General features: G+C 44.2%; 2 protein-coding genes across 3 annotated transcripts in view; both read right to left on the bottom strand.

The window, feature by feature from the left end:
• mmut (methylmalonyl CoA mutase) overlaps window positions 1–8,990 on the bottom strand; it is a 30,903-nt gene extending 21,913 nt beyond the window's left edge. For both annotated transcript variants that reach the window (XM_079753481.1, XM_079753482.1), the window contains exons 1-6: window positions 8,895–8,990; window positions 8,133–8,550; window positions 6,915–7,282; window positions 5,971–6,128; window positions 3,387–3,558; window positions 1,416–1,664 (exon numbers count right to left, since the gene is read on the bottom strand). In XM_079753481.1, the coding sequence (XP_079609607.1) occupies window positions 1,416–1,664; window positions 3,387–3,558; window positions 5,971–6,128; window positions 6,915–7,282; window positions 8,133–8,538 (1,353 nt within the window). In that variant the 5' untranslated portion in view covers window positions 8,539–8,550; window positions 8,895–8,990. The remainder of the gene's footprint in view (window positions 1–1,415; window positions 1,665–3,386; window positions 3,559–5,970; window positions 6,129–6,914; window positions 7,283–8,132; window positions 8,551–8,894) is intronic.
• Window positions 8,991–9,659: 669 nt separating this feature from the next.
• On the bottom strand, window positions 9,660–17,871 carry fkbp1b (FKBP prolyl isomerase 1B). Its single transcript, XM_079753490.1, has 4 exons — window positions 17,708–17,871; window positions 16,295–16,342; window positions 10,823–10,935; window positions 9,660–10,531 (listed from the first exon to the last, which is right to left on the bottom strand). The coding sequence occupies exons 1-4, from the start codon at window positions 17,742–17,744 to the stop codon at window positions 10,403–10,405; spliced, it is 327 nt and encodes a 108-aa protein (XP_079609616.1). The 5' UTR covers window positions 17,745–17,871; the 3' UTR covers window positions 9,660–10,402.
• Between the last annotated feature and the right edge of the window lie 208 nt (window positions 17,872–18,079).

Genomic DNA, 18,079 nt, shown 5'->3' with positions numbered 1-18,079 from the left:
GTTCTTGAGATTAGATTCAGTTTTCCTTATGGCTCTCACAATGATCAAACCGGTGATTGCTGTGCATTTCTCACGCTCCCTGCCTTCCCTATAACCATCCTTCAAGAGCTTTAGATACTGTAATGATCCGCCATACATAAAGGAACAAACCACCCTTCCCTTGCCTTTTTTACCATGTATTATTCTTTTGGATGTAAAGAGCTGGTGAACCCATGGTCTCAGCTGGAATTGAACACTAGCTGATTAAAAATAATGCATTCTGGGTCGATAGGGTTTTATGAAAAAAAGGGGGGCGTGATGTCCCACGCCAACTTTGTGATACGTTTCTAGTACCGTTGTTGCATATGAAATAATCAGCGATGCGTATGAAGGGGTCATTACATAAAACATACAGGCATTAAATAAATCACTTTTTAGATGAAGCTTCACCATCCACACATAACATGGTGTTATACTATAAGTGTCTTTTGCGATACATCCACTGTAAACAGAGCGCATGGTACTGTGGCTGCAAGCTGTTCAGGGCCACACCCCCACCCTCCATCTTGAGCCGCCTCGGCACGTTTGTGGAAAGCTCATTGTGGGACTGGCTCGTAGTGGCTGTAATTCTGCACCAAGGCTGAATTTCTTGAACGTCTTCGAATACTGTATTAAGGGCCCACTAACAACTATATATATATAAGCATCCATAAAGTAGCATACCATTGGACTGTTAATGCTTTGCACTTGGTTCTATGAACCTTACTTCACCGACAGTAATATATTGTTGTTTCACCTTCCTATGACAAATGGACTTATTGGAAGTGGCTATAGATAAAAGCGTCTGCTAAATGCCTCTGCTAAAAAAACAAAAAACGGTTTTAGGTTCAAAACCTGGAGAGACGTGCGGCTTCACACAAGGGGCTTCGAAACTAAGTCCCTTCCGGCCGGCCAGTTTGCCAAACTTCTATAGGGCTGAACGATGAATCAAATTCAAACCAAAATCACAATGTAATAGAACGCGATTTGCAAATCGCGAAGTCTGTGTTAAATCTAATTTTATCATTTTTGGTGATTTGTTCCTGTTACTGACTGGGGTTCAGTAAGATTCGCATTTATTTTTCTTTCACAATTCAAAAGTTAAATAAAGATGTTATAATATAATATATATCTATACATCAATTCATCGCAACGCATAGGCCTGGCCTATATATTGTTGACTGCTTCAAATGTTGTGTCGGTCATACTATAGAATGATTTATTGCTTGTTTAGTGAATAATAAAGAACATAAGGAACTTTAAAAAAGAAAAGAAAAAAATAATCGCAATTGAAACATTGGCAGAAGTAATCGCAATAAGTATGCGATTTGTGGATTATTTCCCCAAATCGTTCAGCCCTAAACCCCCCTTCACTGGGGGAGTAATCAAACACCCACCTTGAGGGCGGTGGCGTAGACGTCGTCGGTCAGGGACTCCATCATGTGGGATCCCCCCCAGGGGTCGGCCACCTTGGGGATGCCCGACTCCTCCTGGATGATGATCTGGGTGTTGCGGGCGATGCGGGCGCTCTTGACGGTGGGCAGGCCGAGTGCCTCGTCGAACGAGTTGGTGTGGAGAGACTGGGTGCCGCCGAACACCGCCGCCATGGCCTCGATCACCGTGCGCACCACGTTGTTGTACGGGTCCTGGGCAATATAAAAAGGTATTGTCGTCAGCGTCATCCTCGCCCCCATCTTCATCATCCTCGTCGTCAAAGTGAACTCAATTTGTATAGTGGCTTTAAATTAATGAATAAAACAAAAGAATGGGAAATGACATGACTTAATGTACTGCGTTAACGAGAGGGCTCAGGCGTAAGGAAAGTAGCGATCATTAAATAAAACAATAATAAATGAATAGACGGAATATGATATCAGACATATTCAAATCCATATGTTCAAAAGTTAAACATATGGATTTGATCAGATGAGATGCTAGACAAGGACTATCAAAGTATCATGCCACATTTCTTTTAAACATTGGAATTTAATTATGGATCAGCAGGCTTAGACAATAAAAGACAGATACAGTACCACACCAATAGACCCTTTCAAGGGACGAGTTAAAACACTAATTATGGATCTGCTACTTTTATATACACTGTGAGGATTTGATCTACCCTTTGAATGATTATAATCCATATCTTATTTTTTAAATGATGTATGAATGAGATGAAAACATAAACCCACGCACGGAAGAACACAGAGTGTTTGGTGAGTCTCCTGGCAAGATTCTTGTGTCTTGGAAAGGTCATCCTATACTCCATTCAACAGTATACAGCAATATTCCCCTATTCAGTAGAGTTCTCGAGGTTTTGATTTCTATTGTAGGTCTTACCCTAATCTAATGGTTAGAAAACATTGTCAAGGAAATGGACAAGGGTATCTACCAAAGGGAAAGTGTAAGCAAGGCTAGGTTAGCAGAGGAGGGGAAACTGGGTGAAAGGTAATCCACCAGTTCTTAGCGAACCGAGTCGTGTTAGAAAGACCATGAACACAACTCAAACAATGGGAGTTGATTGAGTTTGCAGCCTTGTATGGGTATTGTTTGATCCCAGCCTTTGCTTGGAGCTCATGGGGGGAATCACAGAGCACGACGATCAAAATACGGTGAGCCGAAGCTGTGGAAGCAGGTGTTATAATTACTTTCTTCAAGTTCTCGAAGTTTCGAGCTTTATATTGTTTGTTTCCTGATCTCTTTCCTTGCAAGAGCTTAGGTGTTGCATTTTCCATTACCAGGGCCAGGGTAGTAGGATAAACGAGTGAGGACAACGTACCTTGACCATTACAGGTGCTTTGACACGGATAACGCAGGCTAACCTGCTATGAAAGCTCTGACAAAATGGCCCATGGTTAATGTGTGTCATCTTCGCTACTTCACTACCCATTCCCTTAGTATATAAGGTTTGCCAGCAGACCCATAATAAGCGTTACGAGTAGCGCCCACTGTGTTACGATTTCACCACTGTGAAAAGCGTCTTTAATTGTCCCTTCTTCAAATGACCAATCTCCCTCAAAAGCAGTGTGAGCCAGGCACACTGGGGGAAGATAATGACCAGGTAAGCCCACCAAGTGGGCCCATGGATGGGGTGTTGCCTGTGACGTTCACAGTGATTCAGGTTCAGCGTGCGATCATTTACATTTACATTCCCATTTAGGGCATTTAGCAGACGCTTTTATCCAAAGCGACTTACAATAAGTGCATTTGTTACAATAAGTACATTTGTCATAAGAAGTGAAACAATATATCGCTGTCGGTACAGTAAAGATGTTCATAGAACCAAGTGCAAGTATTACAATCGCTAGGCTAACCCATTCCCCGTGTAAAGCAAAGATAGCAGCTACTGTAGATGCTACACAATTAATCACCTGCTCCGTTAGGGACCAGCCGGAGGTCTGGCAGTGGGTGCGGAGGAGGAGGGACTTGGGGTTGGTGGGCTGGAACTGCTTCTGGATCAGCGTGGCCCAGAGACGCCTGGCGGCCCTCAGCTTGGCGATCTCCATGTAGAAGTTCATGCCGATGCCCCAGAAGAAGGACAGCCTGCGGGCACACGCACGCACGCAGAGGATAAGCAGTGTTTGACCCGTTTCATCTCAGTTTGAAAGCAAAGCAAATGATGAAAGAAAAATGATTAATTTCACCCACTAATAACATACTGGATTCATAATGAGTCCGGTTGAACCAAGATAGACATAAATAAATGAACAGGAACCAAACACCCAGCCCAACTAGTGGTGTGGTTTAAATAGGCCAACAAAGTCAACGGAACAAGAGTAGATCTGTTTGGACTTTTGTAAGCTTACGACCAAAAGAGATTTTTCCAAAATGGTAAAAATGGGGGATATAAATGGATGTTCATATTTCAGAAAGATACATGCATGTCAGTTTGCTTTATAGTCAGCTGCCACAAAATACGCTTTTGGAAACTCAAAAAGATGGAAGGCATGAGTCCAATTTCCCCTGTGTCACGAAACATTTCTCAAAGAAGTCAGCTGAGCGAAAGGTTAGGATAATTGGCAGTACACTTGGACCTTAAGCTGTTAATTAATACAAAGGCTGATGTTTACAATGCCCTCTATAACGCAGGAAGACCCAACCTGGGCCGTTGTATTCACAGCATAGTGTCCTCTCCCCAGCCTGACCCCTGAGGGTCTTTCAGAGCCGAGAACATTTTCCTTCCAGCCGAAGACACGAATGAGGTCAGTACAAATCGATTGGGTCTTGGACTACATGGGTGACACAGCGTTTTGTTACGTAATGTTGAGGAAGAGACGAGAACACCGCTATCTTGGAAATTGGAAAGAAAGGAAATAGAAAGAAAAATTGGCCGACCGACCGGAGGAATTATCATGTGGGAAAGTGACAGAGGAACAAAGCGGTGCCTTGTAGGGGCTGTCAAGCAGGGGGCTTAAGGTGAAATTGGTATGATGTAGCTGGGGAGAAGGACTCATCTTGTGGGCAGACAGTGGATTACAATCAATTTTAAGTCACAGACTACAAGAAGACGAAGAATGGGCAGCACTAATGGCTTTTTTTTTCTCTGTCTTTCACAAACTCAATACAGGTAAAAGCCTTGGCAAAAGGGAGTAGCTACTGACAAGAACACAACTCTATTATTTTGATAATAGCCTGTCTGCGCAGTGTGGCACATTGTGGTGCAATTCAATTATAGACAATGGATGAAAAAACAGAGCTTAAGAGCACTCTTTTCAATGAGATAATGGGAAGAAACCAGTGACGAACATTGACGACATTGGAAAGCTGGGAGAAGAGTATGGATTGAGTCAAAGAAGGAGACAGGGAATTCTCTGACCTATGTGACATATGTGGGGGTCGTGAGAGAACTGGCCCCTGAGTGGTGACATATATAATGGGGACCATAGACAATTATATACAAGGTTTCGGCATCAATATAAATAATCTAATCCAAAAAATGGTACTTTACTTTCGACGTCGTACAAAGCAATTTTGGCTTCCCTGTTTATAAAAAGAAAAACGGGGAGAAAATCAAGGACATATCCAGGTCAATAAATTGACAGATTCTGAGTTCAATAGATCATCAGTGAAACATTGTTGCGACACAATTGAGTGTAGTAACCCAGAGAACCAGCTACAACAAGCCGTCTTTAACAAACGGTGAATTATTGAGCCATTATTGAGTCTATAGCCCCAAAACTTGTATGGCCTCTTTATGGTCCTACTACAACCTTTGGTTTTGAAAATATCTCTTCTTATTTTTGAGGATTATTTATTTAGGAACAATTTCAATCGCGTTGCCATTATTGACTCTAGATCCCCAAAACATTTTCCATATAGGCATGGGCTCTTTATGGTCTTACTGCAACCTTAAGTTTTGAAAAAAAAATCTCTACTTATTTTTAAGGAATTTCCTTTTAGCAAAAATATCAATACACATTTATTTTAGCAACAATTTCAGTAGCGTCGCCATTATTGACTCTAGAGCCCCAAACTTGTTCAATAGAGGCATGGGCTCTTTATGGTCCTACTACAACCTTTGTGATGGGGAGAGGGGAGGGAGTGGGAAGATGCATGGGTTGGAGGCACAGACCTTTTCGATTGTTGTAGCATTTGTGTTATGTGATTTTACTGTATAGGGTGGTTGTTGATATAATATATTTTTTGTTAAATAAATGTAAATAATGGTTTTAAAGATGATACTTATCATGTTCAATCTCTCCATATTTCCCCTGCTCATTACTGTGCACAAATGTACTGTATGTACACCCTTCTGTTGCCGGCAGACACATAGAAACCTCCCGGCAGGGTGCGCTTTGCGAGCACACAAAAAATTTGCGAGTGGGAAAAAAAAAACCTTTCACCTCCGCTGCTGCAACTCCATCCTAGGAGAAACACTACACACACACACACACACACACACACACACACCCCTACAATTGACATTTACACAAATCCCCAATCACCAGCCTGTACCTGGGAGCAAACTCGTCGATGGTGAGGCCAGCCTTGAGCCCTGTGCGGCAGTACTCCAAGCCGTTGGCGATGGTGTACGCCACCTCCAGGATAGCGTCTGCCCCCGCCTCCTGCAGATGGTACCCGCTGATGGAGATGGAGTTGAATTTGGGCATGTGCTGTCGGGGGGAAGACACAACATTCAATCAATAAAGTCATCCAATCAATGATGTGCTTCACAGACCATGAATATCCTCCTCGTATGAGTATCAACACATTCACCAGGACCTCCATTGGCATTCGTCTCTGTCCCCTGACTGCCACCCCCACACACAGGTCACAGAGTCCCATAGGCGCCATCACACAAAGGCCATCTTGTAGCCTGGGACCCCTCCTAATAAACAGGCTACCCTCTGACCGAGAACACCCCCACAGCACACCCGTACTACAAGCCAAACATAGCATCCTCACACACAGGCTGAGCCACACAACAACACCGGCATACAACCCCGACCCCCTGTTGGTAACATTTACCAGCGACATTCAGAGTACATAATGGCCAGTGACAATAGCCCAGCTGCCACCTCCATCTCAGTAAACAAGGCATGTGGTTCAGCTTAGTTTTTACCATTTGTGACGCTTTGATTCATTTCATAATATCATCCCCTCCAAAGGATTTTTTGTTTACATTTTTTCGGTCAGCTGCGAAAAAGTCGACATTTCCTCGTCGAGGTTCCCACCAGCAACAGTGGGATGAGAGACCCAGGGTTCAAGTGTCCCACGCTCCGATGGCTTGACCCCCCCCTGCAGGGTTCGGAGGAATGTTCCTTCGCCCCTCCCTGAAATAACCCCCACAATTCCCGGAGTGGCCCCTCCACTGAAACAAGGCGCGACAGGCTGTGACGGGCTCCTCCAGAGAACACACCTCTGGACAACGGTTCAACGACGGCGACGGCGACGCATACCTTGGACGTGTAGGCGAAGATGTCGGCGATGGCGTGCATGGAGGGCTCCGGGGGGAAGATGTAGGTGTTGCGGACCATGAACTCCTTCAGGATGTCGTTCTGGATGGTGCCCGTCAGCTTGGCCTTGTCCACGCCCTGCTCCTCGCCCGTCACGATGAACATGGCCAGCACGGGGATCACCGCCCCGTTCATCGTCATGGAGACCGACATCTTGTCCAGGGGGATGCCGTCGAACAGCAGCTTGACGTCCTCCACCGTGTCTATGGCGACGCCCGCCATGCCCACGTCGCCGTGGACCCGGGGGTTGTCCGAGTCGTAGCCGCGGTGCGTGGGGAGGTCGAAGGCCACCGAGAGGCCCTGCTGGCCGGCTGGGAGGATGGGGGAGGGAGGGGGGGGGCATTATGAAACTGATCAAATGAAGAACGACGTGGTAAACCGTATTCACCGTCACTCAATACGGTGGTATGCTGGTTGGTTATGGGTCAACCATGTCTCCATATTAGGGATCGACCGATATGGATTTTTTAGGGCCGATGCCGATTTTTTTTATCCATTTGATATACTGTTCGCAATCAAGTAACGTTTATTTTGGCTTTTATTGACACGGTCGATATTATGGGATCGCCCTCCCAAACTTGGGTTCAAACTGGTTTTAAAAAGTCACTATAGCCAGCACAAATATCAATAACTAGCATCAGTCAAAATGCTTAATGAGGGTGTCATATAAGTAAAAATAGCCCGGATCCAATTCCTGTACATTACAGTCAATGAACTTATGACTTGTTTCTGTAGAATTCACCTCTGACGCGCAAGCTGTTTGACCCCATTCAGCAAGTCTTTATAGACAATCAATCCTATGGTGCTAATAACATGTCATCTGAGGACAAATAATGCCTTAATGACGTCACCAAATCCGTATGACTTCCCTCATCGAGCAGGTGGGATACAATGGCTCAGATTTATCTTTGTATTTACCACTTATTTGTTTTCTTTTTCCCGCCTTTGGTTGTCGATTTTATTTCAACTACTTAATAGTTAGTCATTTAGAATGGGCTTTTCTCCAAAGTGAATTTGAGTGAAAGAAAAAAAATCTTTGTCAATGGGCAAGCTATGAAATAGGCTTCTTGCGCAGGGATGACTCCAGGTGAATATAAACCCTGATGTATTTCAACTATTAAATGAATTAGCATCTCCTCTAGTGCAAAGTCTGTTGCTCACCTTTTATGTTATCTCTGTAGAACTTATTGCTCTCCTCCACGGTGCTGAAGCCCGCATACTGCCTGATAGTCCACGGCCTAGAGGAGTACATAGTGGGATAGGGACCCCTAGTGTACGGAAACACGCCAGGCAGCTCATCCACGGGTGCGTTCGAGTCCGCCTTGGTGTAGACCGGCTTCACGTTAAGGCCCTCTGGTGTACGCCAGATGAGGTCCTCTGGGTTCTTCCCTTTGAGCTGTTTCTTGGCCAATTTGACCCATTTGGGATGTAGCTCCACCTGCTCGCGGTGTGGCGAGGCGGTGTGGAACTGGCAGGTGATGGGGGAGGATGTTGAGGAGCAGGCAGACACGCCGCCGAGGAGCCGTCTTGCAGCCAAGGCCGTGCATGCCTTCTGTGCGGTCAACATGCTCTGTGCCGCCTGGGTGACAACGCAGGGGATCAGCTGTAGCAGTTTATAATGTCCTTCAACGACTATCGCATACAATGACAATCCTTCATCTACACCTTCATGTACAAGATATATCTAGAAGATGAAGTCGTACATGGAAATGGAGCAATAGTATTTGCAATCAGCACAGAGAAAGTCCTGTTACACAAGGATAGCATAACTTTTGTAACATAATTTAGCTTGAGGGTGATCTGAAATGTGGTCGCTACAATTATTCGGGTTGCCGAGTCGATGGGCATAACATTGACTCGATAAGCTAAACATACATTTGTTCTTAAAGTAACGTAGGACTGTAATAAATTCACATTTCTGACCTTGTAGTGCGTTGTTTTGGAGTCGAGTAGAGTCGAGGCGTGTGTAATGCTAGCCAATGGATTCTCATAACATTGACAGACAGCCAATCAGCAGCGAGTATCATTCTGCACCCTTTGACCGATGACACCGGAAGTTAAACAACATTTTAGGAAGAGCACCAGAACCCTTCTTTAATAGTTCCATGCCAGAACCCAGACCCCACGTAATAGTGATATTCTGTCTTCATTGAAATAAAATCTTAGTAAAAATATATTTTAGAGATCAAGCGTGTAGTGGTATTCCAAAAATGTATGTTCTAGGCTATTCCAGTAATTTGATGTAAGCAGTTGTTCATATTTATAAACAATGAACAGATTTTGACATAATAATCAGTTAATTTATGTACTTCTAATGTTACGTTAGCCTCGATTGCCAGTCTCTCTTCTTGCCTTTTCGTTGTACGAAAAGTTGTAAAAATTATTGTTTACTTTTCATACAATCGTTATAATGTGTTTGTGTGAGTGTGTGTCTTTATATTATAAATATTACAACTACCAACTTATAATCAAATCTATCAGTCTTTGTTGTTTTTCATTTTTATTTCTGACAAATGCGACACCTACAACCACTAGGTGGCGATTTCACCCCTCGCCTTATGCACAGAAGTACTTAGGCCTACTCTTAAATTCACATCACCCAGACACGTACACACGTACACACACACACACACACACACACACACACACAAATTCTCTCTCACGCACACAGAGATAAACCAAACTCGAGACAGTAAGAAGCATATTTAATGTGTTGAAAACAAACAACCATTGTTGCCATGTCTCAATTGAGTTATGTACAATATTGGATTTGGATTCAATATGCAGAACGATTGCAGTCAAGACTTTATAGGGATATAAAATATGTTAAAGAAAGTATAATTCATTAGCAATCAGCAGGACAAACATGGCATCAAAGTGGCAATCAATGCAGAGTCAGTGATACCCAGTTGAAATACAGAGTAGCTTTGTACTTTTCTTTAGTGTACCCATCCTCTGCATGAGAAGACTCTTAGGCAATGCACTATACATTTCTGCATTGCAGTGTAGTGTGACTTCAGGTCAGGTGCATCTGTACTGATAGTATAAAAGTATAATAGGACATTCAATAAAATAAAGCAAAAACAGCACACGGGTCAACCAACTGAGACAAACAATAAGACCAAAGAAAAGCTCCTTTTCCTGAGAAAAAAGGACAAAGGAAGAAATGGCGGTATCTTCATCGCAGTTTCTAACCGTACAGTGGCGACAACAAAGCAGGCTGTAGACACTCGAACCATGGGTCCAGAGAGAGGATGGATTGAAGTCGAAGGACAGGGAGAACGGTAGCTAGGAGGGGGGGCGATGAGGTGGGATGCAGCAACCCTGGTGACTAGTGACATCTCTTTGGGGAATAGATTGTGCCAAATGCAGCCCCCTCATTTCCATCTCCCACTAGTGAGCTTTTAACCTTTGACCCATGACGGTCATCGCTACTCCAGCTTAAGGAGCTCCACGTCGAAGACGAGAGTGGCGTTGGGGGGTATGACCCCGGGGTGACCGGTTGCCCCGTACGCCATGTCTGGCGTGCAGGTAATCCTCGCCCTCTGGCCCAGGCTCATCTGGGAGAAGGAAGAGAGAAGAGAGCAGTAGTTCATGGGGCAATCATTGACATGACGCAACACTAATGAACCGATCTTAATCATTTAGAAAAAATCACTATTCATTATCATTTGAGAACTTAGATTGATTAAGGTCATTGATTTGTTCCCCAAGCATACTACATTTACATGGCAACGGAGAGTGTAGCGGTGGTTAGATGTGAAGACAGCTAAACCTGAACTGCCTTGCACTTGACCTGAACGCATTAACAAATGACAAACCTAACCTGTATGACATGTAATGCTCCTTACCTGAGCCACTCCATCCTCCCAGCCCTTGATGACTTCCTGCCGTCCAATCTTAAATTTGAAGGGCTTGTTTCTGTCTCGTGAAGAGTCAAACTTCTTTCCGTTTTGCAACATACCTGCAACCACAAGACAAGTCATATAATTACAGACCAACCCAACCGGTACGATAGAGTTGCATCATCAAATGCTTAAATGGAAATGTAACTGTACTTTTTTGCAAATAAAGTATTTGAATAAAATATCACCTTAGTAACTTTGTGGTTAACGACCTCAACGTACATTTCATTATATTATTTTCCTTTAGCACATCAGTCGATATCAGGTCCATGTCAAAAAGGTACATGTCATTAAGTTGTGGCATAAGGGTTTTCCCGATCAAAGGCTAATCTTTAAAAATATATATTAGTAAAAGGGGCTCTCTCCCAAAATAGGAATCCATTTCACATCCGTCTCATATCAAGACCCCGGGGCTTGTTTTCAAATGACCCGACTGAAGAATGGAAACATGGTACAGGAAGCAGTGGCCTACTTCCGTTAAGATTATTTCCCCTCCATTCCCACCCCCACCCTAACGCTAAGTAGGCCATTCCTACAACGGTATGCTGGAAAAAAACATAAAGGAGGACCAAACGGGGAAAGGGATACCGCAGTACTGCGCAGTACCGAGCTACTCTGAACTGTTATCGCATCCAGCAACGATAAACCCCATTAGGGGCTAAGTTAGAGTGTCTGCCAGACGTTAATGGAGAGAGAGACAACAAATACAGTTAGTCTGGGGCCAAGGAAAGTTAGAAGAGAGAGAAAGAGAGAGAAAGAGAGAGAGAGAGAGAGAGAGAGAGAGAGAGAGAGAAAATAAAGTTAGACTGGGACCAAGGTAAGGCCGAAGAGAGAGAGAGAGAGAGAGAGAGAGAGAGAGAGAGAGATGGGGGGAGAGGAAAGTTGAGCTATGATATTTTCTGTGTCATGAGGAGTGAGATAACATTCCGGGCAGTCATCAGACCTCGGGTTTAAATCAAGCTCACACCCAACAGCCTCCATCTCCAAGTCTCTTAAGGAAGCAACAATGAGAAAAGTCCATGTGGTTCATCCATCTCCAAAATGGAATTAAGATGTGTGTAAGAAACGGTCACACAAAAATAAAGCAACAGCTCAGAATTAGAGTTGACAGTAACACCGGACTGATACTGTACGGCCTCTTCCGTTTCAATCCCACGAAACTTAGTCAGCTTCACAGAACCCCTGTCGGACAGATATCAGTTATCTGGTAATGTTCCAGTTCTGAAGTCACCGAGTTCATTCATGCATAGCAAGACCGTTAGCACTTGCTAGGATTCACTGGGATTCAGACTATACTTTCAGGGATCATTTCTGTAGTTCTTGTTTTGAGAAATGTTGTTCTAAAGTGTTTGGTCTACCAAACCATGATGAATCTGACCCTTCTCCCTTTAAGACCCGCATTAAGTCAGTTGCATTCTTGGGACTAGAATGACCCCACTCTGTTCTCTTGTACACTGTTTTATTATGTTGTTGTTGTTGTTGTTGTTGTTGTTGTTTTTTGCTAGCTCTTATGAGTGTTTGATTTTGTAAGGTGACCTTGAATGTCAAGAAAGGGGCCCATAAATAAAATGCACTATTATTATTATTATTACTATCAATACTACATCCTGTGAGCGAGATTGGTCAGATATTAAATAAGCATTGATTGCATTTTACATAAGCTAGTTGTGGGATGGTTTCTATGAGCACATCGCCCTCGCGTCCAACGTTGTGTCTTCCAGTGAGGCCGTTTCCCTTCATTGCTGAGCAATAACGAGAAAAAACGCTCCTAAAAATACCCCGCTCGAATCTTTATGCTCATTCCTCTTGGGGTAGACGATTTGGGAGTTTGGGATTGACCAAAAATGACACAAACCCTTCTCAGGGACTACAGTAGACTACTAGACTAGACTAGGCTACACCCCATAACCGATAGCCGACAATCTTATCATTATGTTCCCTGGCCTGGGGCTATGTAAAGGGGTGGTGCTAGGTCTATCTGTCCTTCTCTGTGATAATCTAATGCTCACGGTTCACTCCCTTTCTTGCCGGGTCCACTCCCTAACTCTGTCCTGAGAGTGTTACCCGGCTCAAAGCCGTGTTGCTATACGGCTAGCTGTGGAGCAGCACTTAGCCACAAGGCTATTTTTACCCTGCTCACTGTAGCTACCCATCTCAGTGTCCGGCTACGTCGGCTAGCTGCTCTGGCCCGCGCACAGGTGAAACCGGATAGTGTTTGTGCAAGGCTAGCTGTCGGCGGCACGTTCCTACATAGACGTGACAAAGCAAAAATGTTTTCAAAAAGTGGGAATGAGATGTCTGAACAAAGCTGAAACTGTGACATTGGCAGATAAGCCATTGGACTTTCCAATCCCCCTCAACCGACTCAATTCACCCAAGGTGGGAGACCCGGGGCGAAGAGCTAGAAGTATGGTAAGCTGGTAGCTGGGTGAGGGGACTAATTGGGGGCTGCCAAGGTCAAATGTCAATCAGTTGTTAAAAGCCCACCCACATACTTTCCTTCACTTTCCCCAGGACAGACACACAATACAAACATGCAGTTCACCGCCAACCATCGTAGTCTTAATCCAGTGCATGTGATTTAACTATATTTATGAGAGAGCGTGTGTGTGTGTGTGTGTGTGTGTGTGTGTGTGTTTGGGTTTGGCATTGTCTAGAATATCTACTTGTATGTCAGATGTGTACCTCGACTCTGATGTCAATGCTTGCATTAGCTGGTTCGACAAGAGTATACCGCGTATTGAAATAGGTCTATTTGTGCTAACCAATCTTTAATTTCTTCAATGACAAATTTAAGAAATATACATGTACATGCTAATCTTTAGCATAGTATTCTTTGCACAGGTTCAGGCAGCACACTTGGAACAACACCACGATTTTGCCATAGAATTCCATCGCCAGAACACCTTAGAGTTCGCGCATCAGATTGTCAAACCCCACTCGGTGACAGACACGAATGCTGAACGCTCCTTCCTCCGGCTGTCTCCCTCGCTCTTCACCGCTGACAGATCAGAGAAGAGTGAGACACCGTAGCGCAAAACTCCCACGGCCCATTGCATAACACCAGGCATTCTCCCCTGCAGAAGCCGAGACTTGGCTATCTCCTGAACGGCAGACCCGTGTTTCCCGGTCTATTTCTGTGCGACACTCAGACCCGCCAAAGTGCTGCGGTGAGTCTCTCTGCTTCATCACATTTCACCCGCCAAGACGGGGAGGAGGTCAAACATGGTAAGGAGCACTGTCCCCTTTTAGCCATGACGTTAATCGTAACGTTTGGATCCCCCTGTGTTGTCAGTGGTAACTTCTCTGTTGTTGTCACAGCCCGGAGTCCCTAACCCCTTGCTAATAAGGATCAATTGCTTTTTCCTTGCTTTATATCCTTAATATCCTTAACCTGAAGAAGCATGACACACCTGGCAGGAGAACATGACCCTTTCCCTGATATATATGCCCATGAAGGCAAGGTAATGTAATCCTGCATAGTGTAAGACTTAACAGGGCAAATATCGTTGACATCAAATGAGGGCCCTATTGTAAAAGACACAGGAACACCTTAAATACAACATTGATTTATATACAAAGTTGGGCAGAATAACAAATCTACTTTACGTTCATTTTACATTGGAGCGAAAGGTTCAAGTGGATCCCGTGTCCACCCGGCACCTAAGAGGGGGTGTAGGCTGATGAGGTTGACTGCCTGAGCTAATTTGAGTGTCCACAGCGGATGCAACACTCCTTCTGCAACCGCCCAAGAGCTTGCAGCATCTTCAAGGTCATTACACGTTACACGCCATCTACTATGCGCGTATGTGTGTGTGTGTGTGTGTGTGTGTGTGTGTGCGTGTGAGAGGGTGTGTGTACTCTGCATACTTTGAATGTCTGTGGTTGAGAGTGATACCCCAAGATGGCAGGGCTCCCAGTACAGTGTTGCGTGGGTTCGTAAACGTCGCCTATTAGGGTTGATTAAGGAAACTCCATTGATATGTAGGAGTTATAAATATAAAACGCGACCCTACCTACCCTTCTGCTGCCTCTCGGAAACAATGTTTAAGAAGAGTTTGAGTTCCCCTGCCAGCTGAAAGGCACCCGGTTTGATCCCCAGTGTCCTAAGCCTGCCTTGAGCCAGATGCTTTACCCACCCTGAGCCGCTGCTTAAAGACGTGCATCGGAATTAACTTTAAAGTTGCTTTGGATGAAAGAAAAATGAATCAACAGTACATTAAACCAATTAAAGGTACAACCTTTGATTACCGGGACGCCTCTTCACTGAGCATGACGCAATCAATAATTATGTGTTAGGGTTATACAATCTTAAACAATATTAATAAACCAAAGACTGGAGGCCTTGTGAAAACCTGTTTTGCTACAATTCAGTCATCGCCGCACTGTTCCTGGCGAAGAGTAGCCATCCGACCAACGCCCAACACAACCCAAAAAACACAACCACTTACAAGCAAGCTCACTACTATTTACGAACATGTACAACTATGAAGTAATTTATCTTCACTGACATTGCATGCACTGAGATACATGTCGTTAAGGAACATGAGGCCTATAGGCTGCGGACGTTGGGGTTCGAAACACAGTTCTGTTCGGTTTGGAGTTGAACCCTCTGAGCACTACCATATCCCCATGGGTGACGTAAATTGAGCTTATCTCGTCTGGGAGGGGGGTGGGGGATGGGCTCCTGCAAGATGAAGAATAAGAAACCTGCCTTTTGTTGACGTTCTGTCTGACCTACTTGTCATGACTCCCATGCCCAAGGGATAAAAATGTATTTTCCCAAACAGCCCCTTTAATGCCTCGCCCTCAAATCGGTATGTGTGTGCGCTTGTATGTGAATGTGTGTGTGTGTGTGTGTGTGTGTGTGTGTGTGTGTGTGTGTGTGTGTGTGTGTGTGTGTGTGTGTATGTATTAGCATTTAAATGGTGGCTTGGTGCCTTTTCACTGAAAACATTTTTAGAGCGGACAGGAGAACCCACAATACATGAAAAAGCGGAACACGTAAACGCAGGCAACCAATTTGCACAACTTAACCCACGGCATATTTCAATAAACCTCCAGTATATATTCTCCATGTATTATTAAAGACACATTTCCCCAGGAATTGACAAAGTGCACTTTGCTTATTTTTAGCTCAAATGTTGAATTCAAACCACGCTTTGTATCTTAAATGTATCCCCAATACATGTTTCTCAAAATGAAACTAGAACATACTGATTAAAAAAAGGAACAATCATTTTTGTATTTACTCTAATTTTGATTCTATACTATAATTATGCATCATCCATTATTGTAAATCACACTGGATTAAAGTGACTTCTAAAAGACTAGACTTGAAGGTGACCAAGCAGACAGCAAAAGCTGCAGAGGTGTGGATGTTATTGGGTGAGACCAGTGTATCTCTGCAGTCGTTACCTATGTAATGCACCACACACGTCTGGCCCTTCTTTGGAAATGTTCTTCCTGTGAAAGGGGGTAAAAAGGGACAGAAAAAAAAGTACAAAAGAATGTGTTATTGTGTGTTTCCACGGCTCAGACGTTGTTAATCTTATAACCTCGTCGAAAAATGGGGATTAAATCTCTCAACGTGTTCTTGGCACAAATGTTAAATCCTCCTCATGGATTGGTATTTCGAAGGCTGCAAAGTACCTTCTAGCATTCGCACTTTAGCGTGTAGAGACCACTGAATTAGCAGCCTTGAGAACAGAGGGCTATCACATTTCTGCCGTGCGTTTGTGTATTACACATGTATACTAAACATGTGTAGTGTGCATGATGCTGGCCTAACGCCTGCCGGACCCACATAGATGTCCCTAGTCCCTGTCTAGACAACGTCACTGTCTGTGTCTGGCTGATTTCAGAATCGATCGAGCTTTACTATAGCTTTTAATTTGTAGTCCAAGTGGTGGCAAACAAAGTACTGCCGAGCATCTGCCGTGGGATTAATGAAGAGAGGTGGTAGTTAGACGATACTTCATTCTCTTCATTTCATTGAAGGACTTATGGAAATCTGTTTGGACGGGAGGGGGCCAGACGCCAGATTGCCAGAGCAAATAAAAAATGAGCTCGAATATTCGTCTGCCTTCCCGGGCTGGGCCTATGTTGCACCCTGACCAGATCTGCAGTATCAATGACCTTTTATTGATGTTATTTGATTGATGAGTCATCAGTACGCTATAAATGATTTATTAATGGGGGATTGTACAATTCCAATAAAAAACATAATTCACGTGCATATTTTCCGTCAAAAGGAAAAAATCTATAAACACTCCTCATATGGACTTGGTTGGGCTGCTTCAGACCTCCATGTAGTGCATTACGATCAGTAGAGTTTCCCCTCGCGTGCGCTTTAAGATGTTACCCCCGTGTTTCCATTTGTAACTAGGCTACTTAGGCAAGACAGATGATCGGCTGTACGCATTCACCACCGAAGCGATGAGCCTCAGTCGGATACCTTCAATGCAACAACGCCGTTGTGTATCCCGTTGTTATACCTACCGCCCCCTCCCCTTGAATGTATAGAATACATGTCATTAATGCTTATTTACAAAACACACAAAGCACACATGACATCCCCAGTGATGTGAGAGCCGCAGGAGTGAGCGGAGAGATCTAGAAAAATATGTCGGGTCAAGCGAGGAGGATGACAACAGAAACGAGGTGTTACTGAAACCACACACCACCGACCCTCACGATCTGGGAAATCTATATTTAACATGATAAGTAAACATTCCTTGTAGGATGCAAATGTGCACTGACGTCGTGTTAAAAATCACAGACCGACGATGGCATTGGCCATCGCACACAAACACGTAAAAATCTACATACCATCTCCGGGGGATATCGATTCCACTTCCACACCCATTACTGCACTAAATGAGACTTGGTTCCTAAAGCATTGAGTCTATAAAGAGTGCTAATCTAATGCTGCAGCCACTTAACGGGCTCAACACGGAGGGAGCATGCATTCAGTGACCACCAGCATACACTGCGCTGTGCCAACCCAAGATGTGGTCATTAAACTGTCGGATAGAGATGTATAACCTCCCCCCCCCACCACCACCCCCACCCCCTCAAATATCATCACTATCCTGTTGTTTTACTCGAGGAGACTCGATACTTTAATGTATGTTGCTATTAGTTGTGCATGTGTAATTTGTACTGTTTGCCGTTACATGTGACATTATGTTGCATTATCAA

The sequence above is a fragment of the Pollachius pollachius genome (genome assembly GCF_949987615.1).
Source record: "Pollachius pollachius genome assembly, chromosome: 16".
In the NCBI taxonomy this organism is placed as follows: Eukaryota; Metazoa; Chordata; class Actinopteri; order Gadiformes; family Gadidae; genus Pollachius; species Pollachius pollachius.
The sequence above is the reverse complement of the archived record's forward strand: the minus strand, read 5'-3'. Positions and strand labels throughout refer to the sequence as shown.